Raw genomic sequence first — 27,303 nt, forward strand, 5'->3', positions numbered from 1 at the left:
ATTTTAATTTAAAAGAAATATTTAAAGAAAGACACGCAAGGGAATTTCCCAGGTTTCTCTTAAGATGAAGTTTTTCTTATAATTAATTAATCTAAAAAATAATAGTAATGACTATAAAAATTGATTTTTTAAATAAATAAATAAATAAAATACCGCTAGAAATACAATATATTTTTAAATTTTTTAAAAATGTAAAACACTGAATTGTTATAAGCTGTCTTGGGTCCTTTTTTTTTTTTTTCTAATTAATTACTTAAAAAAAATCCAAAAAAAGTAGGATGCTGTGAATAGTTCCAGACAAGACAACATTTCTCAAAAACCAGCAGCATACACGGTATTCGGCTAATAAATAATCAAAGCCAAACTGTCTCGGCTTCCATCTAAAACACATTTCATTCCTCAAATCTTGAATCACTTTTGAAAATCAAAAACTAAGAAAATGCATTCGAGTAACTTACTTCTTGAAGAACCGATCAGAATGGCTTCAATTCTGGAGCCTTCAAAGCCAGTAAGCAACGCTTGTCTAAAGTGGTTGACTGATTACTTTTCTTTTTAGTGTTTGTTGTTTCTTGATCTCTTTTCGTGGTGTTTGTTTGCTGAGAAAATGGAGGAATAGAAAGGGAAATCAAGGAAGATTGAAGCAGAATTTTGACTTTTTAGTGTCGACTGAGAGCTACTGTTTGACTTATTAGGAAGGATGTTTAAGCCACTAAATCGGGATTTTTTCGAATTTTTATAGTGTTTGTACTTCGATCAGCTGCTTGGTTGATGAAAAAATGTAGGAGAGCACAAGAAAATTAAACTGGAATTTTCTCTTGAAAGAATTAAGGGAGTAACTATTTTGTTTTGATGTAGCTTTTTTGTAAGCAAAATTGATGTTACCGAGATTATTGTGTTTCTTGTACTTCGATCAGGCTATTTGGTAGCCGAGAAAATACAGGAAATTGATAAAAAGTAAAATTGTACTTGAATTTCTCTTGCGGTCTCAAGCGTGCTATTGTTCAGCTTATTAGGATGATATAGAATTTCTAAGCAACCAGACCACTAAGATATGGAGGTTTTATATTGTTTTAATTCGCTGGTAGTTTTTGGGTTAATTTAGTGTTGATTGTTAGCTTCTCTTCGGTTTTTCATTAAAATTTCTTTATAATTATTTTTGACATTACCAATGAGGACAGGATAACAGGAATGCGACATTGCTGTGATGAAAAGTCTTAGGATTGACAATCTTTCCCTAAACCATTCTCTGTTTTTGTATTGTCATTCTTTCTGGAACTTATCAAGAGTTTGCTCGTTATCATATCTGAATTTTGATATTGGGTTGAATGGGTTCTGCAGACCTTCTTTCCTGCATTGACAAAAGTAATTGGAACTCTTGGTCAAAGGTCGCGATCTGTTGGGATTATATCTGATTGCCTCAATGCAGGAATGTCTGGTACACTCTGCTGTATGCTTAGCTTTGTATAAGGTTACTGTTGTTTATTTATTCGTTTATCATAATTTTAATTTGCTTGATACTTTGTTTGATTGCCAGTATAATGGGTGTTAAATATTATGGAGAATTTTTTTGTTGTACAAGATTAAGTAACTTATTCAACCATCCAGGGTTTTTTTATCACCCCTAATTGAGTATATCTTTTAGTTACTAGTTAATGGGAAACATGTCAATTTAAGATATTGCACACACTCTTGACTAATCAATTAATTATTTACATTTTTGCATACATTCAATCTTAAGGTTAATTATATGTGTTTTCTTTTTCTTAATTACTATTTCACTAAGCTAGAAATTCATAATTGAACTTATTCATGTACTTGAATCTAACATGTTTGATTGTTAATCATTTGGTCTTTCTCTTTGCTGGATTTGCATCAGTGGCAAGGTTTGATTTTTCTTGGGGTGATGCTGCATATCACCAAGAGACATTGGAAAATCTGAAGATAGCTATCAAGAGTACCAAGAAGCTCTGTGCGGTGAGCTTGCATTCTGAAATCAATTACATTTTTTCCACATTAGGCACATTAAAAGTCTTTTATCTATTATAGCATGTATTACGATATCTATTCAAATTGGAGTATGAATTTTTTAAGATTTTATTTTGAATTTTTTTCCAGGTAATGTTGGACACGGTTGGTCCAGAACTGCAAGTGGTCAACAAAACTGAACATCCAATTTCCCTTCAGGCAGATACTACGGTTGTCCTAACACCAGATCAAGACAAAGAAGCTTCTTCAAAGTTGCTGCCAATAACTTTTTCTGGCCTGTCAAAGGTATTTAACATCTATCTATTTTCGATTTGACTTTGTTTCAAATGTTGGGAGTACTTTTTTTTCACATAGCTCAATATGTGCTCTTATCTTGGAGCCAAACAATAGTATTGTCTGTTACAACTGGAGATTCCTTACTGTTATGATTTCAGCAGCAATTTTGTGTCTTTCCAAAGGATTCTGGGGTAAATTTTTTCTACCTTTTAATCTCAATTTTTGAGAAAATTGGTTGAGTATCCTCTCTAGTTTTGTGGTTTCCCAAATAGCCCAAGAGTTGACTTCCATTTCATTTGTCAGAAGCTAGGGTTAAGCTATATATGTATCATATTATTGTGCAGTTACGTTATGTGGTCTAACTTCCATTTTTGCATCTGTGTCTTTGTTTTTTAACCTTGTGTGGGAAATTATTAAGCTGGCTGTGTGCTTGAGATCCTTTTTATCCTTAGTCTTTCGCCGATTTGTCGTTGGATTCCGTATGTAATTTCATTTGGAAGAAATCAGTGAATGTTCTGTTATCTCAAATGGACTGAAGCTAATTCTGTTGGGGCACTCAGGGGTTTGTGCTTCTGTCAAGAGGCTGCTTGAGTCTTCTGTTTAGTTTGTATTATCCTTGTTTTTTCCTGTTGCTCTTTCCTTTATGTTCTTGGTGCTTTTCATCTAAATTTTGGTGTGAAAATAATGTTATAGTTATTTTAGTTCCTTTTATCTATTTTATCACAGGATCTCTCTGGAGCTACTTTTCACAGTTGCAATAACTGAATATTTTAAGTTGGTTGTTGCAGGCAGTAAAGAAGGGAGACACTATTTTTATTGGACAATATTTGTTTACAGGAAATGAAACTACTTCTGTCTGGTTAGAGGTAAGGAGCAATGAACTTGTTCAGTCATTAGGTCAATGATGCTATGTATGTTGTACGTCTTTTGGGGTTGGGCGTGTTATGTAACTTGAACAAATTGGATGCATAAGCTCATCTTTCTTTCGAGCCAGAAATAGTAATCTTCATTTTTTCATTAAACAAGAAAATAGTGGTTAGGCTTGCTAGTTGCACCCCCTAATTTAAATAGGATTTCTTACAAGCTAGTTAGTTATCAAAAGCATAAAGAAGAAAGGTTTGCCGATAATATTCTACAAATTAAAATACTACTAATATGACATTTGGTTTTTTCATGTAGGTTACCGATGTGGTTGGTGAAGATGTGGTTTGTTAATAAAGAATTCCGCTACTTTGGCTCGACAATTGTATACTTTACATGTCTCTCAAATTCGTATTGATTTGCCAACGCTAACTGATAAAGATAAACAGGTAATTTGTTCTTTTTGCGTGCAACAGTTAGGGCCTGTTCTATGTCAATTTGAAAAAATAATTTTCAAAGACCATGCTGTAAAATGAAAATGAGAAATTGTGTTATCTATTTGCAAACTCGGATATATGTGTGACGTTCCTTATATTGAGACTGCTTTTGAATAGCAAAACCGAAGTAAATGCCTCAAATTAATTGAATGAAAAATAAAAGACTAGGATAATTAGAATAACAAAATTTTGGACAACCTTTGGTTGATTGGGAGGTATCCACCTTGGGAGGAGTTGACACTTCTTGTTGACGACATTGTTCTCTTTTTCTTCTACTAATTTCATAAACAATTTCCTGATTGTGTGTAGATATTGGAGTGTTTGGGATTGATTTGTGCAGATTTCTATCAAATTGGTATCAAAACACACTAGATGTCAAGTATGGTAAGTATGAGAATGGACAGAAGGCTTGACAAACACGAGAAGGAGATGATAGAGAGATTTGTGTGTGTTGAGGCAGAGATACAATTGTTAAAAGATGGGTAATTAAAGAAGAAGGATTTGTTGACTTTATTGTATAAAAATAATCAACATAAGGATGGAGGTAAAGCTCAAACCGAGCAATTGAAGGCTCAGATGTTCTATGAGAAGAGCTAAAAAGGGTTGATGATGGCCGAGGGACGTCAGAAAGAAGAGATGTGAGGCTAGATGGCCAAAAGGGATTGTCAGAAACATCAAACCACAAGAAAGTGGAGCTAGAGGTGGCAATGCTGTGAGGATCAGGTTCCAACCACCGAGCGCAACAATTTGAGTTGCCAATATATGAAACCATGAGATGGATCTTTCAGGTTGAAAGGTATTTCATGGTAAACAAGTTGAGCTCGGGGATACAAGGTTGGGAAATATGATTCAATGATAGAGGTGACATGATCTAAATAAGAAGTGGTTGGGGAGACATTGGATTTCGAGAAAGACGATGAGATCTGGCTAGATATGAAGTTCTTGATGCGTTATCAATGGTAGAGGATGCTAGATCTGAATAATTGAAGATTAGTAATGTTAAGATTAACATAATATTTGAAGATTAAGATAATCATTGGATTGAATTAATAATTGAAGATTATGATAATAATTCAATAATTGAAGACTAAAATAATTAGAAGAATAAAGGGAGGCGGATTGAGACAGGTGGCACCTTTGTTACTAGCATGTTTCTGCTAATTTCAAAACAATTTGTTGGTTGTGGATAGATTTTAGAGTGTTTGAGGTTGATTTGTACATGCTTCCTTAAAGTTAAAAAATATCATGAAACATTGGTGTTAGTCTATTCTCCACCTGATAATCGTGTGAAAGGGATTTTGGTCATTGTCTCCTATGTAACTATGTACCTTTACTTTAAATAGTATTGTTCAGATTCATTATCCTATAGATCTGATCTGTTGATTGTTATCACTTAACAGGGATTGACGGTGGCATACATTTCATTGATTTATACAATTAATTATGAAACTGATTCCTGTTGAGCTATTATTATAATAAAAATTATGATAAAGTGGATGATATCTTATGCTTCCTATGACATAGATGATACGCATATCATCTTACAGGATCTGTTTGATGTATATGAATCAGATTAGTGTAATATTCCATTGAGGAGACTTTGTGCTTTGGTTTGTTATCTAATTCATCATATTGTTTAAATTCTGTATCAGGTTATAAGCTCATGGGGTATTCAAAACAACATAGATATCCTTTCTTTGTCATATACCCGGCATGCAGAAGATATTCGTCAAGTAGGGAATTTCTCACCTGGGAATCTTATTTACTATACTGTTTTTATCTAGAGCACTCTATTTTCTTTCAGCCACTTCACTTGCATGCCTTACTTGTTCTTAAATTTTCAATTTAGATTTAACTTTCCATTTGGTTAGCCAATGGTTGTTGGGTTACTGCACTTAGTAATTTTCTTTTTGGTTTTCTTGTCGCATTCTTATTGTGGCTGTATGCAGGCTCGTGATTATCTTTCAAAATTGGGTGGCCTTAGTCAAACTCAAATTTTTGCAAAGATTGAAAATATAGAGGTGACATGCATGAATCATTGACTTCCTTAGACCTTTCTAAATTTAGATAATCTTTTTCTTTGATTTGATTAAAATATGCATTTTCTATCTCATGTAAACTAGGGAATAACTCATTTTGATGAGATTTTACAAGAAGCAGATGGAATCATTCTTGCTCGTGGAAATTTAGGGGTAGATCTTCCTCCGGAAAAGGTAAACTTTCACATGTAAACTCACTATACATTTTAATAATTTGGGATTGGAAATTTTGATGGTCATGCTCTTTGAGATGTGCAAATTCAATGCAAAGTGTCATGCACACACTGCATGGATACACAAGGTAATTCTTAACCGTGCAAATTATTAACGAGATCTATTTTCTTATAGGTAAAAAGTCTATCAAAAAGCACATGAAAATATAGTGAAGGAGACCTTTTTTTCCCTCCAGTAAAAGATTTACTGAAAAATTGCCTTGAAATATAGCAGCCTACATGATACGTATGTACATTAATGGTGCCACTCATTGAATGTTAACTTCGCTGCATTCATGTTGTATTTGTCACATTAGTGCAACATGGTTGCAGCAATCTATTTTCTGCTATTTATGATTATGTATGTCTTATCTAGTTGAACATCAACTAGTGCTTTGTATAGAGAGACTGGGTTACTGTTAGGATCTTAAGTGCAAGGTATGAGACTTGGATCCCACATTGGAAAGTATGGGCAACTAGTGTGGGGTTTATATGGCCTTGGGCTCTCCCATCTCAATAGCTAGTTTTTAAGGTGTGGTTCTCCTAAGGTTCGTATCATTTGGTATCAGAGCCATCACCATGTCTCCCAGTTGCAATCGTGCGGCGCGGGTGGTGACGTCGGCATTGCAGTGTTCGCCCGGGGCTAGCATGGAGCTATCGCACAGCCAACTCGCGTGGGCGCCGGGGCTGCGGAGCGTGGTGGTATGTTAAGATCCCAAGTGCAAGGTATAGGACTCGGATCCCACATTGGAGAGTATGGGCAACTAGTGTGGGGTTTATATGACCTTGGGCTCTCCCATCTCAATAGCTAGCTTTTGAGATGTGGTTCTCCTAAGGTTCGTATCAGTTACTTTCACTGAAAGGGGGTTTCTGTATGATGCCAAGCCAATCAAGCTAATGATGATAATCACAGAAATGGGGATGGGCATAATTAGGTCATCCCAATTTACTTTTAGGAGTTTGTGGGTGGAATGCATGTATTTGTTTGTGCATTCAACTATGGTCAAAGATATATGAAACTAAGCAAGATTCTCCTAGTGATCATATATTTTGGATTTCTAGGTGTTTCTGTTTCAGAAGGCTGCTGTTTACCAGTGCAACATGGCCGGAAAGCCTGCAGTGATTACTCGTGTTGTTGACAGCATGACTGATAACTTGAGACCTACTCGTGCTGAAGCAACTGATGTTGCCAATGCAGTATTGGATGGTAAATTTGATATTTCTTCTGTTTTGTGACTTTGGTGGACATCTATTATCTTTTGTTGTTGACGGTAGCTCATAATATTTTGATGTGAGAAAATGTATGCTATGTGATCCATGGCCAGTACTTATTATTGCATTTCTTCCAGCTTTGGCCACCAAGTCATGGCTGACATTCTGTAAATTATAGTATGCACTGAACTGGAATCTTAGTTTTTATCTAATTAAGTATTGTTACTATCATCTTTTTTTTTTTTTTGTTCAGGGAGCGATGCAATTCTTCTTGGAGCAGAGACCTTGCGAGGATTGTACCCTGTTGAGACTGTTTCTATTGTTGGAAAAATTTGTGCTGAGGTAAGTTTCTCAGTTTTGATAACCAAAAGTTCATCCATATGCTTGTCCTTGGGCAACTCTTTTATTTATCTTCAATTCTACATGTCCAGCCATTGCCTGTTCTATTCCACTTCTCTCTCTTTGCTGTCAGACAAGAACATTTAAGCTGTTGCTTTGGTGTACTCTGTGGATAAGATTTACAGTGTCACATTTTAAGTGGCTTTGCACAGGCCTAGGTGGCTATGGGCAAAAAGGATTTCATTTTCCCCATTCCTTTCTTGAGATGATCTCATTTAATTTCAGCAATGTATATGCTGGCTTCATTCTATCATTCCATACTCAGCACATTGTGCCCACTTTGACTGTTTGGCCAGTATTGAAAGTCTACTAAAAAGGAACAAATGTTCACTCTTCATTCTTACCTGGGCATGTGATGTCAAGTAATCCAGCAAATTTGTTAGTTACTGAATTATGAGACAAAGTCTTTTGTACTTTTAACATTTCATTCAGTATTTTCTTATATAATGTGAATATCAATTCAATTGCTGTCTGCAGGCAGAGAAGGTATTTAATCATGATCTGTATTTCAAGAAAGCTGTCAAATATGTTGGAGAACCAATGACTCATTTGGAATCCATTGCTTCCTCTGCGGTACTTATGATTTTCTTGTTCTATTGTTTTTTTCTCCTCATCAATGCTTGCTTCTTTTATCTTCTCTACATTTGTTCTTTTACTACCGTGCATTTTAACCTCACAGAAGATTTGTTTGACTGAATCATATCTTGGAGTCTAAGTTCTTTATTCTGCTTCAATTTTCTAGGTACGTGCAGCCATCAAGGTGAAGGCTTCTGCAATTATCTGCTTTACTTCAAGTGGAACAGCTGCAAGGTCTGTTTTCTTTCTGCTGTTTTTTTTTTCAATTAGCCATGTATAGTTTTAGATGGCTCACTAATGGTAAACAAAGCTTTCCATAGATGGTCATCAGCTCATGCATGATGTCTTATATTTTCTGAATCAATGCAGGTTGATTGCAAAATATAAACCAACAATGCCTGTAATTTCTGTTGTCATCCCTCGTCTTATGACAAATCAACTGCGTTGGTCTTTCACTGGTGCTTTTGAGGTATGAATCTCTGATTGCCCCTGCTGCAGCTATTCTATTTTCCAAGACCTTTTGTTGATAGTAATACTTGAATGAGGATTTGTGAAGTTTGACCAGATTATTTCTGGAAAGAACAATAAATTTGATATAGATTAATGATTACACAATATGGTGAGAGATTGTTTTGTCAAACTCTAACTATTGTGTGAAAATTCAATTTATTTGTTTGTAATTGTAATCCTCACCTGACTCTTCTTTGTTCAAACCTCTGGGGGGTGAAGTGGTGATTTTTCTGCCTCTTTCTTTATAATATGGGTCGATTGGAGAAGCAAACTTTATGTGATTAACAACACCAATGACATAAAAATTGAATGCTTTGATTTTTCATTTGCAACCTATAAGGCAAAGGGTAATTCAAATTCAATCATGGACTAACTAGGAGATCATGCCATTTATGTAAAGTACCTATTTTGCTGATTAGTTTGGATTGTACTTGCTATCATGGTTGCATTCATTGTAGGTTGAAATCATTTGTAGTTCATATGTACTGCATTAGCAGACGTATTGCAATTGTTAGCAGTTCATGCATACCTCTACTTTTTCTTTTTTATATTTATTTTGTCTGTTATGTTGTTCTTTCAAATTATCTGCTCTGTAGTTCACGCTCAATATATTTCACACTTAAAATTGAAACTGAGGTTATAATTTTCATTTGCTCCTTTTGGTGATTTTGTGCAGGCTAGACAATCACTCATCGTAAGAGGCCTTTTCCCTATGCTTGCAGATTCTCAACATCTGGTATGATTTATTTTATGTTAATTGTTAAACTTCCGTGTCATGATTCATTTGAAAAGTAAATGGCACTTTACAGTCAGACACAAACTAAAGTTTTGTCAAAATTGAGAAATCTTGATCAGTTGAGGTGTGTTACTAGGGATTTAAATTGTGTTCATGCGGGTCTCAATTCTCACTAATTTTGTATATTTGAATAACATTAAAACAGTACAATAATAAACATATCAACGCGCACTTGCTAATGATATATTTTTTGTGCTTCAATTTTGTATTCAATGGGTTTTGCAGGATGGATCAACGGGTGCATCAAATGAATCAGTTCTGAAAGTTGCTCTTGATCATGGCAAGGCTTCTGGTGTTATAAAGTCACACGACCGTGTCGTTGTTTGCCAAAAGGTTGGCGATGCAGCTGTTGTTAAGATCATTGAGCTTGAAGATTAAAATCTTCTATGCGTATCATATCTACTTATTTCAACATTCTCAAGTTTTTCAAAAGTCTCTAGTTCCTTAGGATATACAGCTTACACAGAGTCAATTCTCATCGTTGCTGCTGTATCCTAATCCTAATCTATTGAACATCGTAATAGTTTTGTATTTTGCTATAATGTGCCATTTTCTTCGGAATGTTTGATGTTCGCTGTCATGAAGACGATTGAGATTACAAAATTAGGGTGTTGATGGTGCATGTTTTTAGAGTGAGGAGGATTAACTGTTATACTGCTGTTGAGCAATAACTTGCATCTTGATCCGTGAAAGAGTCAATCTAGTTTCAATACTACTCTTGAAATTATTGTTTTATGCTAAAGCTCAAAGTCGGCTGTTTGATAAGTTTTTGAAAAACAGGGTTTCAGATATACATAAAAGGATTTATTCTCTTTCCATGGAAATTTATCTATTATGTTCGCGGGTTAATTTTACACAAATGGGTTTCTAATATTTGTAATGGCTTTTGTGATTTTTTTTAGGATTAATTTTTTTCTAAATAATTTAATTGAGTATTTATTACCTTTCGAAAATAATTTTTTAATTATTATTTAGGTGAGAAATATAAAAATATTTATAATGAAATTATAATTATAAAGACAAATGGTAAAAATAAGAAATCGTCAAGTACAAGCCTCATTGAAAAGCTTGTCATATTCATACTCTGCTGCAGAGTGATTGTCAAAGAATCTCATTCAAACTGAAAACAGAATGTGATGTACAGGAAGCACAACTTTATCTATCCACCCAAGAATAAGAGACCCTTATGCAAAAGTTTAGAGTATAAACAGTTTCATCTAAGAACAGAAAAATTTACCAGACACAGAGTCATTCCCACCATGTTTAGAGTTACATCAACAGGATTTGTAACCACAGTAACATCAGAGTTTTGCCTATATCTATCTGGTGTTTTTTTCTGCAGAAGCAACAGGTTAAAGAGCCTCAGGGAAACGTAGATCAGCAGGGCCTGGACCTAAAATCCCTTTCTGTTCACTTATCTTGCCGAGTCCAATCGGTGGTTCTGCATGACTGTTCTGGTCATCATCTCTCCAGATAACCACTTCCGGCCACTCTCTCTGGACCGCCAAAAGAACAAAAAAGAAACAGAAAATATGTAGAACATTAGGTGGGAGTTGACAGTCAACTATGCCAAAATTGCAGTATTTAGAGGTCTGACAATGAATAAATACATAAGCAAGCAATACATCCATGGTGTCAAATACATCAGAAGGTGAAACAAGAGTAATAGTACTACACAGCAGGAGTAATGAAATGTTATTACGAGAGTTATAGTTTCCTAAATTCTATGACTCAATGGGTAAAATGGCTGTAAAGTAAGCAAAAGTTAAATGAGACACTGAGAATTCTCCATCATTAAGATTTTGAGAAATTCTGAAATAAAAATTTATAATTGTAATACCGAACATGATAATCATCTCATCATGGCCTTCACAAGAAGCTGGGATACTTGCCTCATCATCTTGCAGTAATGGGGTTGCAAGTGGAGGAGCGACATCTGGGTCAGGCTTTTGAAATATGAATGTGGTATATAGGCCTGCAAAAGGAAAAATGTCAAAAACATCGGTACCTACATAAAGAATTCAAAAATACCAAAGTTTAAGAGAACAGGCAGAAAGGTGATGAAATTATACCTAATACATCATATGATCTGGGAAGAAGCCTCCCTCTTGGGTCAATGAGATTTGGACCATAACTCATCAGCATGCCTACAAATAGTGGTCTTTTGTGCAACAACGAAATTAAAAATAGAAAAAATAAGCCTTCTAGTTCAAAAATTGTTAAAGGGAAAAATGAAATGCGCAAGTATTTGGTATTTCATAAAAGATGAAAAGTGAATCAAGTGCATTATAATGGGACCAAAAGTTCACATACCTGTTATCATCATAAAATTCATTTAAGTTCTGAATCTCAACATACTCAAGACCAGCTTCCCTGGCCAACCTGACATGCATATCTCAAACATAAATGGCTTGGCTATGAAAACCAAGAAAACACAAATGCCAGCCAAAATTATTTAAGGGGAAAAGAAAAGGAATGCAAGAGAGAAACAGTTCTTTCAATTCAATTTATTTTGGTCACTTGGTTTGGCCATCAGTAACGCGTATTCTTAGTTTCGATATAGCTTTTCTATTCCAACCAAACTCTAAATGTATCATTCACTTGAGAAGCAGCAATTACTTCAAAAAATTAAGAACTCAAACAAGGAATTTCAGGGGCAGGGTCTATGTGGAACCAAAATCAGTGGAAGCTTATATAATCAATCAAAGGCAATAGTAAGTTAGAAATGAACCTGATCAAACTTGGGAAATGAACCAAGCAATGGGTTTCAGCAGATGTGTCACTAGCAAATTTCAGTTGGTATTTCTTTCCAAATAATGGAAACCTGGACTCAACAAGGAAGTGGACAAGTCTCACCAACTATCCAAAAAGATAAATGATAAACAAAAAGAATCTCTAGATTTCAAACATACTTCTCTTCCTCCACTTCAAAGGTGATCATATAGCTTTCCGATCGAATGCAATTTGGAACTATGTTGGGCTTCATGCTGCCACCTTTGTTGTGGTATGCTTCAACATTCTTCTGGTATTTTGCCCTGTAGAGCTAAATGTTAAGATCATCAGGTATAGAGGCAAAATTTCATATGAGCATATACAATGGCTGTAGATCATAGGAAAGAGCCAGGAAATGACAAGCTATATAAAGGAATGAGAATTAAATGAGTCAAACACAATAAACCAAAAGAAACTGATTATTTTTTGGAGAAAGACCATCATAGATGGAAAGCTATCCTTCTCCCCAGAAACCATGATATATAAAGTGAAATTATGATTTCCTAAGCTTCACCACGAGGCTTCCTGATTAAATTGTCAACAAATAAGGTAACCAACACATGTCTTTTAGGACATAACAAAGATGTTTATTATGGTGCCTGACACTGACAGAAAGGAAATTCAATTTACCAATGATATTAAGAACGACTAAATACACTGGATTTTTGAAGAGCAAAATTAGAGATAATTCAATTGCAAAATATGAGGAATCTCATTTGTATTCAAAGACTTGCTCTGGGGTCAAGCTGGACACACAAAAAAAGAAAGAGAGAGAGAGAAGAAATCTCACAAATAATCAACTTTAAATTACAAGCACAAGAGCAAGCAAAAACCAGAGAGAGAGAGAGAGAGAGAGGTGCAAAAATACAACCAATGCACATTATCAATCATTATTGCATTTTCACTACTATGACAAGTTCAATGACAGTGGCATATATGCCACACATTTATCTTATAAATAACAGAAAGTAGACTTCCTTGAAATAAGAAACAACTTTGAAATTCATACCATATGGTAGATGAGTCAGGAGTAATACCAAGAAAATAACCCCCTGGTTTAAGCAAAGATGACACATTGTGTAGAAGTCTCCTTGCTCTTTCCTCAGTTTCAAAACACATCTGCAAGCAGAATCATAGGAATGTCTTTTATTGGTCATTCTTTTTCCCCATTTTCCTAATGAAAACGCAAATCTAAGAGATTGTAGAATAATATAATATGGGACCTGCAAATGCTGCAAGCAGCAAACCAAATCAGCTTGACCAGCCTTCTCTTGCAATTGAGTTTCTAAATTTTCCTGCCAATGCAGTACAATATCAGAAAGAGAGGAAAAAAATTATGCAGATTAAGCTTGAAGCAATGACTCCTTGAACATAGACTTCATCAGAACAACACCTCCAAAACACAGCTAAACATAATAACAAACAATAACCCAACATTTTGCACAGACATGCAAAGTAACTACACACACATATAGCCTTGCAAGAGCAGCTTACAGCACAAGGGTCGGCCTCAAAGAACTCAGCATTGTAGTTTTTTCTCTGGCTCTCCCATGCTTCTCTTAATTCACTAATTCCTGAAGAAGATACATCTACAGAATCCAGAACCAAAACAAGCTCAAAAAAATAAAAATAATAAAAATACTAACACAATAACAATGAAGAGAACACCATCCGACTTCTCAATGTTTTGCTCAAATCATATACTTTCTCTTAATAGTTTTCTCCAAACTTTAAACATAATATAGCCATAAACTCAGTTTTTAAACTAAATAACGTTACTGTTATCTACAAAAGATTAAACGACATAGCAAAGGAACTGAATTATGTCACTAATGAAAATTAACGAAACCCCGTCAATAAGAAAAAGAAAAAAAAAAGTTACCAATGCCAATGTAGTTAGCAATTTGAGCACTTTCCCACTTATCAATGTCCAATCCTCCTCCACAGTACAAGTCACAAACCTTCATACATAAAGGAGAAAAAAGCCATTAATATAAACATGTTTTGAACCACAAACCTTTATACAACAAATAAAACTCATCAATTATGAGGGAGAATAAGAATAAACCATGACATAAGGGTGGGAGAAGATCTTGATGAGGGCTGTTTTGGCGAAGTCGTAGAGTCGATGGTGAGTCAACTCGCTTCTGGGAATTGCGTATCCACTCATTTCTCTTCCACTGTGACTCGGCTTCTACAGAACAAGGCAGAAACTTATAAAAGAGGCCCGTACCATTGTTTTGGGCCCATGAAGTTTAAATGGGCACGTCCAAATGTAAAAAATGTAATTCAGATTAATTTCGGAAAGTGATTTTTTAGTCCCTATATGAAAAAATGTGAAAAAAATATTTCCAATTAAAAAAATAATTTATAAAAATTAAGAACACATATCAGAATGAGTATATCTTAATATTTTCATAGAAATTAACAAAGAAAAAAAAGATTAAACCGAATCTTCTAACTCATATATATTATTATTGGAGTAATCGCACCATGAGGGATCTCCATGGTAGTTCAAAATTATTTTGGGGTAGCATCGTCATTTTTAAGGGATTGGATTTACGCGTAGTTTAGGAGTGGAGGTGGGAGAGAGGGCGAGAGCGAAGGCGAAATGAGGCCAGAAAATGAAAGCGAGACGCTGGTAGAAGCGGCGCTAAGAGTGTTAAATACGGAGGACCCATTTGAAAAGGCTCGACTCGGCGACTGGGTTGCCTCTAAATGGCTTGACGGCACCATCAATCTTCCCTACAACCCCTCTCTCAATCTTCCAGTGCCCGATCGCCCCGCCAGGCTCACCAACGTATTTACACTAACACTCGTTCTATTATAAGAAAAAATGCATCAATTCAAATGTAAATAATGAAAATTGGCGCAGGTGAAATTGGTGTCACCGAGTTTAATGCCGAAGCTTGGTAAAGCTGGGAGCTTGCAGAGTAGGCAGGCCATTGTGCATAGTCTAGTGCACACTGAGAGTTGGGCCATTGACTTGGCTTGGGTACTTTCTTATTTTATACTCTTTCCATAGAGCTACTATTTTTATATTGGATAGTACTTTTTTTATTGTTTCATCATTTGTTTTTATTCATTTTTTATCATTCAATCGGACAACGTTTGCATATGTACTTTCTTATTTTATACTCTTTCCATAGAGCTACTATTTTTATATTGGATAGTACTTTTTTTATTGTTTCATCATTTGTTTTTATTCTTTTTTTATCATTCAATCGGATAACGTTTGCATATGTACTTTATGTTATATTCAATTGGCATAAAGATGTTTTGTTGCTGTAATTATGATTATAATAAAAGACTTGAAGAGTAAGAGGTTGGCGCTTTAAAGAAAATAAACTATATATACATATATAATGTATATAATTTTATATACAAATAATGACATACAATGATATGTTATTATGTGATTGAGTATTTTTTTATCTCTAATTTAAAACTACTCAATCATACGGTAATATGTTATTATTTGTGCACAAACATATTATTTGTGCACATAATACTATACTTTTAAAAAATACATTCAAGTGAGGTCAGTGACATGGTTTAGTTGCTAAATCTTTGTATAATGCTTATGTTTCAGTCAAAATTTTTGATGATTCTCTGTGAGTTCTACGTTAACAAAGTGCCATTTGTTTTGAGTTGTAGATCTCTATATTTTATACATGTCTTTGAATCATAAGTTATTGTTATATTCTGCTCAACTAGGCGTGATAATTGGTTGAGATTATGATATTTAACCTTTTTAGTCTATCTGAATGAGTTTAGTTTGAACTCGTTGTATGCATAAGTAATAATTAGTCTCCAACTTATATGGGTCGGGGGCACTTGGTAAAATTTTATTAGAATAATTGTGTTGCTATTCTTAATGAAGTATTGCCTTTTATTGTGGCTCTTTTTTTTATATAGTGGAACAATAACATTGTTCTTCCAGTCATGGATTCTAGTGATGCTTGACTTGAACATATTGTTACATTTCACATCCTGACTTCAAACAATGCTTTTCTCTATTATATTTGTTTCCTTCTTTAGGATATTATTACTCGTTTTGGTAAGCAAGAGGCTATGCCGAGAGAATTCTTTACAGATTTTGTAAAGGTGGCTCAAGATGAAGGCCGACATTTCACTCTCCTTGCCGCACGGCTGGAGGAACTAGGTTCTTCTTATGGAGCATTACCTGCTCATGATGGCCTTTGGGACTCAGCCATAGCGACATCCAAAGACCTGTTGTCACGTTTGGCAATTGAACATTGTGTTCATGAGGTGCATAATTCTCTTACATTTATATAATATTAATTTATAGTTCATCAAATTATGGGGATAAAGTTGGCTCATACGATGATATATGGTTTTCAAAAATGTTCTCTTAGAGCAAGTAGATTTTATTGTTAATGCTTCCATGAAAAACAAGCTTTTATCAAATGCTCTGAGATAATGAATTTTTCTATTGTTATTGAGAGGGAGGACGGGATATTATATTTTTTTTTATTGCATAGCTTCTATCAATTGTCCAAATATTTCACTAATGGATGCTGATATGCTAAATACAATTTTGTATTCTGCAGGCCAGGGGACTTGATGTGCTGCCTACCACCATTTCTCGTTTCCATAGTGGAGGTGATAACAAGACAGCAGATTTACTGGAGACGGTGGTTTACCCAGAAGAGATTACTCATTGTGCTGCAGGAGTGAAGTGGTTTAAGTATCTTTGTTTGAGGTCTAGGAATCCAGCTCTATTTCAAGATAGCTTGGCATCTCTAGAACATGAAGCAGGAGAAAATGGATGTAAAATAGAGGAGAATGAAGTGATTGTTCAGAAGTTTCATGCCGTAGTAAGGAAAAATTTTAGGGGATCATTGAAGCCACCGTTTAACGAGGCTGCAAGGAAAGCTGCTGGTTTTGGTCCCGAATGGTATGAACCACTGGCAATCAAAGCTGTGCCAGATTGCCAATACTGAAGAAAATTTAGGAAGAAAAATATCAATGAAGATCATAAAGTTCTTCTGAAGCATGAGTTGATATGCTTAGTATTGCTGATTATGCCATCAATATGATAGTTATCGATTCAGAAAATTTTTCATCCCATTAAGAGCAATTACGTGTTTTAATTTATAAGTACCCAAGGGCTGCTTTTGATTCATAAGGTCCCAGTTCAAAATTTGCTTGTATTCCAGGAGAATTGTTCCTTATATTTCTTTTTTTCAACAGAACGATGAATTTGATGAGAAATTCTGATGCTCAATTTGCTAAAAGCGAAGATGCAATTTATTAAAACAATTGCTGGAATTTGCCATTTCTTCTTGTACATTATTTTTACCAAAACAAAACATGATTCCACAGCATAACATTGGAATCACAACCAAAACCAAAAACTGGAAACATTTGAAAACCTAAGTTAAGGCAATAAATTACATGAATGAGCACCGAAAATTATGGTTCTCGCTTTAAACAAGTTGTCCGAGGAATTGACAAAAAATTTGTATACCAAGATGGCACAGCATATTGTTGCAGCAATGGGATATCCCCAGAACAATTTGAAATGATCCTCAAAAAATTCCTAACCAGCTTTACGATGACGGGCAGCCACTACCATGGCTGACTTCTCAACTTCCCAATAATCAATTTATGGATTTTTTTTTTTTTTGGTATTATTATAGAAGAAGTCTTCGTATATCGCTGAAGTTAGAACGCAAAGCTGCAAGAAATGCACCTGCAGTATAATATAGACATGATATCAGAAGCTAATCTCATGAAGATATGGGTAAAGCCAAAACTCTGCTAAATTATGATTCTGGAACCCAGGGTGGTAGCTGAACTAGCATAGCATGTCCACGATCAAAATAATGATAACTGAAAACAAAAAGCAAACACAATCCTCTATTGAATCGCTAAACATCTTCGAGTATAATAACAATGACGCAACCAAACTTTCAGGAGCTGCAATTCACTAATTCGGAGACCCCAGCTTAATTAGGATTCAGCATCATCATCCCTAGTGGCATCACCTCACAAACAATGAACTATTTCTTGACAAATATAAAAAATATAGGGATTAAGTTGAATTTTTATGGCAATGCTATTCCAGGATATTTCATTGCGCAAACCCTAATGTGGTTTACTTGATATGATAATGACTGCTAATTGACTTACATCCAACATTTTAAAGAACAACACCCTAAAAGATTTTCACCAGTACTCACCTGCAACTTTTCCCTCAAAAACACGATGATCAGCAGATAGCGTTAAGTTCATCTTTGTGACAACTGCAGGCTTCTCAGATCCTGTATCAGAAGAGATCCATCTCATAAGAAACTCATTAAATAGCTTCAAACAATTGGAGGCATAATAGTACAAAAAAAAACATTTTACCATCACTTCCAATTATTGGCTCAACAACTCTATTTCCCCTACCAACAGCAAGTATACCAGCCTGAAAGATAAATAAGATAATTCGTTCACAATGTAATGACATACCATGGCATTATAACAACAAATATCTTTAGTGTTTCTAGTACTTATTGCACTTTCATTGTAGGAGTATGAATAAGAGATGCTTGGATAGTGATGTGAAGTGCTTGTGTGCATGAGAAATAGAGAGAAAGGGCACCTGTGGTGGATTTATAATTGCACAAAAATGGTCCACTGGAAACATACCCAGGTTTGAAATGCTGCAGAAGGCAAGAAGAACAACTTATAAATACTTCTTTCAACATTTATTTTAAGAAAAAAACAATTAGGAGGCAATTATACTAGCAACTGCAGATTGTTTGATTCAGTTGAAATTTGGAATGGGTATAGTGTCCAGAGAACATCTTAATTACAGAATGTTGAGTCCTTATTAAAAATGAAAGAAAATACGCTCTGCCAATCACAGATCAAACACACATTTGACTAAGCTCTACCTCTTCCATAATAATCCACTAAGCCACCTGAAAAACTGCCAGTGAAATTACCATTGAAAAAGATCCTTTGCATTGTTCCCCCATTCAAGGCAATGAATATAAAAACTCCTCTCATTTCCTCAGTATTAGGTGACTTAAAAAGTCAAGACCAGCTCCTTGAAACAGATATGAGTTTCACAAGGCTCAAAAGGAAATGATTATATAGGGAGGTTCTTTATGGTTTGTTGGAGATGTTAAACAAGAACTCCCTTACATCCAATCTTCTTGTAGATACAAAAACAGAGACATAAAACTTAAATACATATATGCATATAAACACACCTAAAAGTGCCTCCTTGAAATTCATTTGGCGCAAGCTTCCCTGCCCTTGCCTTTGCAGCTAGTTCCTTGACCTGAAAGTCAAGTGACCCAGAATTAGATATTCATCAAAATTGATTTTGGAAGCCTGAAACCGGAAAAAATAATAATTGATAGAAACAAATAATAGAGGAAGTTGTGGGGAATAAAAAAAGATGAATCCAAATCTCTTACTCCTAAAATTTGACAATAAATATTTGACTTATTGTGTACTTCGTGTTAATCAAGTTTAACAAAAAATTTATATAAGTTTCTTAAGAGCAGCAGGTATTTTCTTTATCCTTCTTTCTAAAAGTAGCAAAGATGAAACTTAGCCTTGAAGATTCCATCAAAGTACATATCCAACAAGGTCAATAAACTGAAACAAAGAGAAGTTGAAATATACCTCCAACGAGATTGCAGAAATGGTTTTCTGATCTGCATTCCTTATGATGGGAGTCATTAGTCCCTGAAAGAAAAATAAAATACAATGAACTTTAGGTGCCGCATAGACCTTTAAGAAAAAAATGCATTACGCAGCATACCTTCTCAGTGGCAACTGCTATTGATATATCAACAGCATTACATAAAACAATTTCTCCTTTCTCGACATCCCAGTAAGCTACCACATATTGACAACCAAATTTTAGTATCAAAAATATAAATAGAAAGCATGGGTATCACACACACACTCAAGACAATTTCAATCACTAAAGGTTTTTGCTTCTCCAGATTTACATGATACTTGTTAAAGGAACCATAGCAACAATTTCTGTGGCCGATACCAGCTTAATTTTCATTGGTTTAAGCACTTGGGTTATTCTGAACTTCAAAAACAAAGGCCAATATGATATAACACAATATAACTACCAGAAGGGTAATAAACAGGTTTTACCCAGGAAACTCTAAAGATTATATTATAAGGCATCACCAAGTGCAGCATCACAACTTATGTAATCAAAATTGGACCATAAAAATCTTATATTGTTTAAACTTGAACTTGCTTCACATCAAAAGTTCTTACATATATTTCTGAGGAATCTCTCAGAACATGGCAAAAACGAAAAACATCTTACCATTAGCCTCCACTACATTTTTCAGAGCGACTGCAACAGCTTTAATGACTATGTCATTTACTGAAACTTTAACATTATGCTTTTCTGTAAATTGAGGAAGAAAAGGATCAGCAGTCTGACAAATCGCAAGTACCTAACAAACACATAATATAAATATTCCATACCTTGAAGCTCTTTTCTGAAAGAAAGAAGAGGATCCAATATGACATCTGAAAGACACCATCATAATTTTCAGATCAAAGGTTCAATAAAAGCAAGAAAATGCAGACTAGGCAATAGTGTCTCAGAACCTGAAGATAAATATAAATGTGGTGTATTTTGTTTTGATTCCAGCAACCTCCTTGCTATAACCTGCAGAAGAATCACTAATGGAGTTAAAACAATATTCTACTCTCTGATTATAGGTATGACCAACCAAATCCTATTGTTAGGTGTGTACTGATACCATCCAATCTACACTTTTTTTTAAAAGAAAGTAATTTACAAAATAATAACATTGTGTATGTGACTTTCCAATACCAGAATAAAGAGCTTAATTAGTAATAAAACCATGTTACGGACACTACCAACACATAATATGTTAAAAAGAATTCATAACTGCGCTTTAACTCCTTTTTTATCCACAATAGTAAGATTCCACCTCCTCCAGATGAAGAAAAAGTATGTAAATAAATGGGTTTAATAAATGAGTAACATTTTAACTATTCTCTTCAAACAACATCCAAGCAAGTTTGATGTCTAATTGATTGTGCAAAATTATAAAATTTATAGAATGACAACAATGGGTTGGTTTTCGAATCTTATCAAAGTTCTAAAAAATAATAGAGTTATCATTTCTCAAAATCAAAATCTGATTTGGAAACACACTACAATAAGGTGCATCTGCAATTCCTTTTATAAGACCTAAACCCAACAGGCCATACAGAAACTTTCAAGCTTCTCAAACACTTTAAATTACATAAATGTAATGTAGGTTTTAAATGCTATCTTAAATTCAGCAATATACTCTATCCTAAAGTTTGGGCATACGATAGTTCCAGCACTTATTATGGCGATCAAATTTCTGTAATTTTTAAAGCAAAGTTTACTTTATTTTATATTTCTTTCTAGATAAAAAGTAATAATCGTAACTGCTAAGCAAGAATTAAGGCATGTGTTCCCGTACAAAATCTACCTTGCGAATTTGAGTATTGGGCAAATCTTCAAAAGAATCTGATTGCTGTAAGCTAGGTTTTAAACTAGGTGATGCCACAGTTGAAGTTTGTGGGTGGATTTGAGGCGATGGAGATGCCTTCTCTGCAGGTGAAGAACTTTTTGAAGATGCCTTTCCTGACTTAATTGCAGCCAAAACATCCCCTTTGAGTAAAGTGCCATGAGGACCTGATGCCTTTAATGATGATATATCCAATCCATATTCTGAAATTAGCAACTTAGCTGATGGACTGATCTTTGTAAAACTGCCTTTATGCACTCCAACTTCATCTTTAGGATCATGATGGGTTGGCTTTTCCTTTTTGACCTCCAAACCACCAGTAACAGAATTCTTCACAGTTTCAATATCATCAGGATCTTCAACCTGGCAGAACAGTGAAACATAAGTTTTCCCATATGCATCAAACAACCATTGTAATGGAAATCTAGAAAAGTACAAAGAATAACATTCTTATAATTAAAATCTACTTAAAAAATGAGTAACATCAAATCAGTACCTATTAATTTAAAAATGTAGTACCTATTAGTTGAATTGTAAGGGGACATACTGCATGCTCTAAACTAATGGCAAGGAGAGCATATGCATATTTTTTTTATGAAAACAAAGAATTAATGCAATAGTTCTAAGAAAATTCAAAAAAAGATAACAAGTTATACAAAAAGAGGGAAAATCCAGAAGTTTACATGACTTTATAATAATTAAGTGCCCCAAGTATAATTACTCACAGTTACAGCAATAGGTTGTCCGACAGCTACATCCTTCGAACCTTCAGGTGCTAGTATCTTGGCCAAGTACCTGCACCAAACATTTTCTATCATATAATATAAGCAGAAGCATCATCCATAGCATAGACTGTCATAATCAATTAAAAATTCATTCATTTAAGTGTTAGAATTATTTTATTAAAAATAACCTTGGAGCTCACTCATTCAAGCTCCAAATAGAAGTACTTAGAAGGATATATCCTTTAAACTTGTTTCTCAGAAGGAAGAGAAAAAAAAAGTAAGCCACAATACCCCTCTTCAAGACTCTCGAATTCAAGGGTTGCTTTGTCTGTCTCTATCTCACATATAACATCTCCCACTTCTATCTGTCAAACCAAGAATAAGGCACAAGAACAGAGCAACCTGAACTTATAAATAAGTGTTCACTCAATTAGATGAAGTATTCTACATGTTCAATAACTTGATAAACTAACCTTGTCTCCTTCATTCTTTCTCCACTTTGCAATGTTACCCTGGTTCTGCACAAGAAACGTTGAAAAAATTTAGGTTTTTGCAAAAAAAAAAAAAAACCAAAGTAAATGGAGAACAATCAGCATGTTATAGCCAATACATGACAAATTGTAATTCAAACCTCCTTACCATTGTCGGGGATAGTGCTGGCATTCCAAGAACAATATGTGGGGGAAGTTCCGCTGTGTTTATGTTAGCAGAGCTAGTTTCCTGTATAGTTTCTCCTTGTTTAATATCCTGTTGAGTTGGTTTGACCTCTGGTCCACTGCCAACTGTAGAAGGGATATTTTGGATATCATCCAGTTCCTCAACCTTTGTGAATCCAACAAAATGAGTATTAACAATCTGGTACAATGGTTAATCCTTTCTTGGAAATAATGGGCAACTCAAAAACAGCAGTTCCAGATATTGCAAGGTATTGGGACAGAGAATTGAAGGATATTAAATACCTTTAAACTCCCATATAAATGACTCAAAAAGGTTACGGACGTATGTTATGTAGAAAAGTGGAAAAAAAAATGTGAAGATAAATATATACACACACACAGATATATAGATAATCATGCGAGTGTGTGTGTGTGTGTAAATCATTTAGAATGGATTTCTGATTAGTACACCCATCATTCTTTGCATGAATTCTTATAAAACAGTAAAAGGAAATAAACCGTTGGGGATTATCACTGTTTTACCGTTATTGCAATGGGTTGTCCAACAGGCACATCCTTTGAACCTTCAGGTACTAGAATCTTAGCCAAAAACCTGTAGGAAACACTCTGGTGAATCAATGCCAGGAAATTAAGGTCTTCAGTTGAAACTACTAACAGAAACTCAGTTTTGTACAGGAAAAGAAATGGAGGAAAATATCTTCAAAGAGGGGTGCAAGAGAGAAAAGACAAAACATAAGGAGAAAAAGATTCAAAATAAAGATTATAAGAGCACTTTCATTCTAAATGCCACGCAAAAGGCTGAGGTGAAGTGTGGAACCAAAAAAATGTGCCATGCCAATGACTGATGTAGATCATACAATGACTAATAACATAACAACCATCAATTTGAAAAAGAAAACATGATGAATAGAATTACCCCTCCTCAAGACTTTCAAACTCAAGGGTTGCTTTGTCTGTCTCTATTTCACATAGAACATCACCCACTTCTATCTGTCAGATAGAATTTATAGGAATCAACAAACTGCTTTTAGTCTGTACTTTGAATTCTATTAAAGATGGTGCATCTGACTTTAAAATTTTATTTGATCAACTTATAAATCACCTTATCACCTTCTTTCTTCCTCCATTTTGCGATGTTACCTTGACTCTGCACAAAAGCAAAAAGCACACAATCTTGACTTCAGGTGGGCTGGAAAAAAATTCACCACAAATGCGGAGGCAAATGATCCAAATTACAGCTTTCCAACAAATCTTACCATGGTAGGAGACAAAGCTGGCATTCCAAGGACTGCGTGTGAAGGAGGATCTGCCACAATAGACAGCTTAATGACAAATAAGGACAGATAAAAATGTGTCTTTGCAAACCAAAAAAAAAAAAACTTCAGAATTGCATAAGACGCCTAGAAATTATATACTTTATTCCAGTTGAACTTTTGACATAATAATCTAAGGAATTCCAGTTGAAGTTTCAACATAGTACTCTCAGGAAGTTTTGATATATTGGCAACTGGATCTTTTTAAATAACTCAGTGTCCTTAAAAATTACTTAACACTAAACAGTCTGTCACAGCATACCAACCTTAAGCAGCATCCTAAATATCAGTAAAATCAAGCATCCATAAGGTGCACAGGTTTAGACTACAATACAGTCCTTTGATGCAATATCTTTGATAGAGGTAAAAAGATGCTTTTACTAATTAGAATTTATCAAAGTTCTACTGAAACTATATAAAACTGTAATTTGAAGTGAAATTTATCATTCACTGCTGATCAATGTATCACACGTGTTAAGAAGCCGGTAACATGTTTGATGGATAAAGGTGTAGAATGACTCACATCCCACTACAAATATCAAGTCTGACACCACAATCCAAAGCACTATTACTAATATTGAAACTTGATAACAACTAGAATATATAATACGGTAATTTCCAGTTCTAACATGCTTTCTCTACATAGACAAGTTAAAGACACGCAATTTGTTTCTAACAGCAGGTAAGTATGTTTCTCATGACCCCAGTATGTTACACAAGATTTTACAGGATTTGTTGCTCTGAGGAAAAGTAAAATTATGCTGCTACTTTAATCAACTATAAAATCCTTGGGGATACATGTCATTGTAGGGATAAACTGCACATAACACAACCATGATGTGTACCTGAAGATGAGAAACTTCGCACGCCAATTTGCATCTGCAAAATGACAGAAAGCATCAGAACACAGTCTTAATCCAAAATGGTATCAAGTATTATAATTAATAATTTAAATTCTAACCTTGAGCTTCAAAGCACTATCACATAATCCATTGACCAAAGCTAAGGATGTGGGCCTGGTAAGTATAAAAGCAAAAGGTTCAATTAAACAAGAGTTGCCAGCTGGTTTACCAGATGAAGCATAAAAAATAAATCTAAGTCAACATTATGGATGTCCTTCATTCAATGACATCATCTGGCTCCCACTGGATCCAACTTAAACTTCAGCTGATGTTATATGGTCATGAATGATGTTAAGTCACATAAGTAATGATAAGCAAATAGATGTATACCTTAACAAAATTCCATTTATGCCCAACGAAGAGTTTGGTACACTGGAAGTGCTGCACCATAAAGTTGACAATAAGCCAGAGAACAGAAGGAGACTAGACAAATCACCCAAATTAAAACAACAGCTCAGTCGAAAATAAAGTAAAATGCTCTGAGGTACCAAGACAACCTAATCAAATGCACCTACCCGACTGATCACATACCCAGAAAATATAACATAGACACCCAGAGGATCATCTAGTCATCAATTCAACATCATGCAGTAAAGTATTTACTAACTAACCACCATCTACCTTCATTCTACATAGATGGCCTTTACATTAAAAGATTTTAAAAAGAGAGGAATAGACAAGTGTCAACCATATCTTAAAATTCCTTCATGAATCTTGAGCCATTCAAACTCCCTCACACTACTGCAACATACCCAGCCACAACTTTTCAGGGTTGTCTAGATTACATAAATTTATAGAAGAAACAATTTTCAGCGTTAGTACCAATTACATTCACAAACCCTTTTCAATCTGCATCCTTAAACTTGGGTTGTTGGAACCAACTCAACATAGCAAGCTCAATAATAAACCTAATTCTCCATTACTTCCCATACTCAAAACCAGAAAAATCTGTTAGTTAGATTTTTTCAAATTCTTCTTCAAAAGAAACTGGAAAACTAGTTTTAACCAAGTACAACGATCAAACTAAGCATTGCGTAACACAAAAATGTTCTTTCGTTTTGTCTAAAACTATAAAAAAATATTAGCTTTCGAACATAAGCTCGTTTACTTTTCAGCAAACAATTATCTTTCACATTTATCAGAAAATCAAATTCAAAATTATCCTTTACATTTATCACTGAAATCAAATTCTAAATTATCTTTCAAATTTATAAGTAAAATCAAATTCAATACATAAATTCCATCATCAAAATTGAATCAATCCTCTAAATCCATTCAGAACTTAAAATTCATAATTCACTCAAAATGACAACACAAAAATAAGGGAAAAACAAAACAAAACAGATGATTCACTACCGAGAAAGAGACGCGTAGGAGGAGAGACTGCGAGCTCTGAAAAGCAGAGACGGAGCTATGGCGACCAGTGGATGTCGAAGCCGTGAAAGCGCCATGCGTGTGAATGCGACAGTGAATTTCGAACAAATTAAGAGGAAATCTTGATTGACTCGTACTATGATCCAGCTACCAAAAATATTAGTTACTGGTTTTACATATTCTTATATAATAATAAATTTAATAAGTTAAATAATTAAATATTTTCATTAATCGTTTTATTTATCATATATATCAGTTGTTGTAGAGGCGTGCGCCACCTGCCACCAGACCAGTTCACCGAAACTTTACCGCAACGGGTGGGTTAATGGGTCGGGTTATATTTAGGGTTTATTAACACTCGCTATTTATAAAGAAATTAGAGTTTAGGCCTTACAAGTGTTATTGTCACAACATCCTTAGTTTTTTTTGTTTAAAATAACAAGTTCCCTGTTTTATAATTTAATTATTTTCTTTTGCATAAAATAGAGAAAATCAAATATTAACTATTTATTTGCAAAATCCATGTATTGTCTTATTGTTAATTATAATGAAGTGCACGGGAGTTAAATTATGTTCATGTCAAAAATCAATACAATAATATAAATATGTTTAGCTACGTTTCTAAAAATTGATAACTAAA

At 34.5% G+C, this 27,303-nt stretch overlaps 3 protein-coding genes and 1 pseudogene across 4 annotated transcripts; 2 read left to right on the forward strand and 2 right to left on the reverse strand.

The window, feature by feature from the left end:
- Nucleotides 1-305: 305 nt before the first annotated feature.
- Nucleotides 306-9,967, forward strand: LOC123193121 (annotated as a pseudogene).
- Nucleotides 9,968-10,459: 492 nt separating this feature from the next.
- Nucleotides 10,460-14,355, reverse strand: LOC123192182 (mRNA cap guanine-N7 methyltransferase 2). Of its 2 annotated transcripts, XM_044604640.1 has the most exons (11): nt 14,205-14,355; nt 14,019-14,097; nt 13,631-13,725; nt 13,360-13,431; nt 13,146-13,255; nt 12,277-12,399; nt 12,096-12,188; nt 11,678-11,746; nt 11,437-11,525; nt 11,257-11,339; nt 10,460-10,860 (listed from the first exon to the last, which is right to left on the reverse strand). In XM_044604640.1, the coding sequence occupies exons 1-11, from the start codon at nt 14,304-14,306 to the stop codon at nt 10,717-10,719; spliced, it is 1,059 nt and encodes a 352-aa protein (XP_044460575.1). In that variant the 5' UTR covers nt 14,307-14,355; the 3' UTR covers nt 10,460-10,716. The 2 variants fall into 2 exon arrangements, with proteins under 2 accessions (XP_044460575.1, XP_044460576.1); XM_044604641.1 differs by lacking the exon at nt 13,631-13,725.
- A 252-nt stretch (nt 14,356-14,607) lies between these two features.
- On the forward strand, nt 14,608-17,370 carry LOC123192184 (uncharacterized protein HI_0077). Its single transcript, XM_044604642.1, has 4 exons — nt 14,608-14,936; nt 15,012-15,131; nt 16,178-16,408; nt 16,711-17,370. The coding sequence occupies exons 1-4, from the start codon at nt 14,748-14,750 to the stop codon at nt 17,101-17,103; spliced, it is 933 nt and encodes a 310-aa protein (XP_044460577.1). The 5' UTR covers nt 14,608-14,747; the 3' UTR covers nt 17,104-17,370.
- Nucleotides 17,371-17,392: 22 nt separating this feature from the next.
- LOC123192181 (dihydrolipoyllysine-residue acetyltransferase component 1 of pyruvate dehydrogenase complex, mitochondrial) lies at nt 17,393-26,842 on the reverse strand. The gene is made up of 23 exons (XM_044604639.1): nt 26,646-26,842; nt 25,620-25,670; nt 25,349-25,403; nt 25,233-25,266; nt 24,331-24,380; nt 24,177-24,221; nt 23,991-24,064; nt 23,597-23,666; nt 23,037-23,219; nt 22,871-22,915; nt 22,689-22,762; nt 22,398-22,467; nt 21,634-22,035; nt 20,750-20,810; nt 20,624-20,668; nt 20,460-20,543; nt 19,929-20,005; nt 19,790-19,852; nt 19,369-19,439; nt 18,753-18,813; nt 18,515-18,575; nt 18,346-18,426; nt 17,393-17,855 (listed from the first exon to the last, which is right to left on the reverse strand). Exons 1-23 carry the CDS (start codon nt 26,738-26,740, stop codon nt 17,797-17,799), a joined length of 1,911 nt encoding a protein of 636 aa, XP_044460574.1. The 5' UTR covers nt 26,741-26,842; the 3' UTR covers nt 17,393-17,796.
- Between the last annotated feature and the right edge of the window lie 461 nt (nt 26,843-27,303).

The sequence above is a fragment of the Mangifera indica genome, chromosome 12 (genome assembly GCF_011075055.1).
Source record: "Mangifera indica cultivar Alphonso chromosome 12, CATAS_Mindica_2.1, whole genome shotgun sequence".
Lineage (NCBI taxonomy): Eukaryota > Viridiplantae > Streptophyta > Magnoliopsida > Sapindales > Anacardiaceae > Mangifera > Mangifera indica.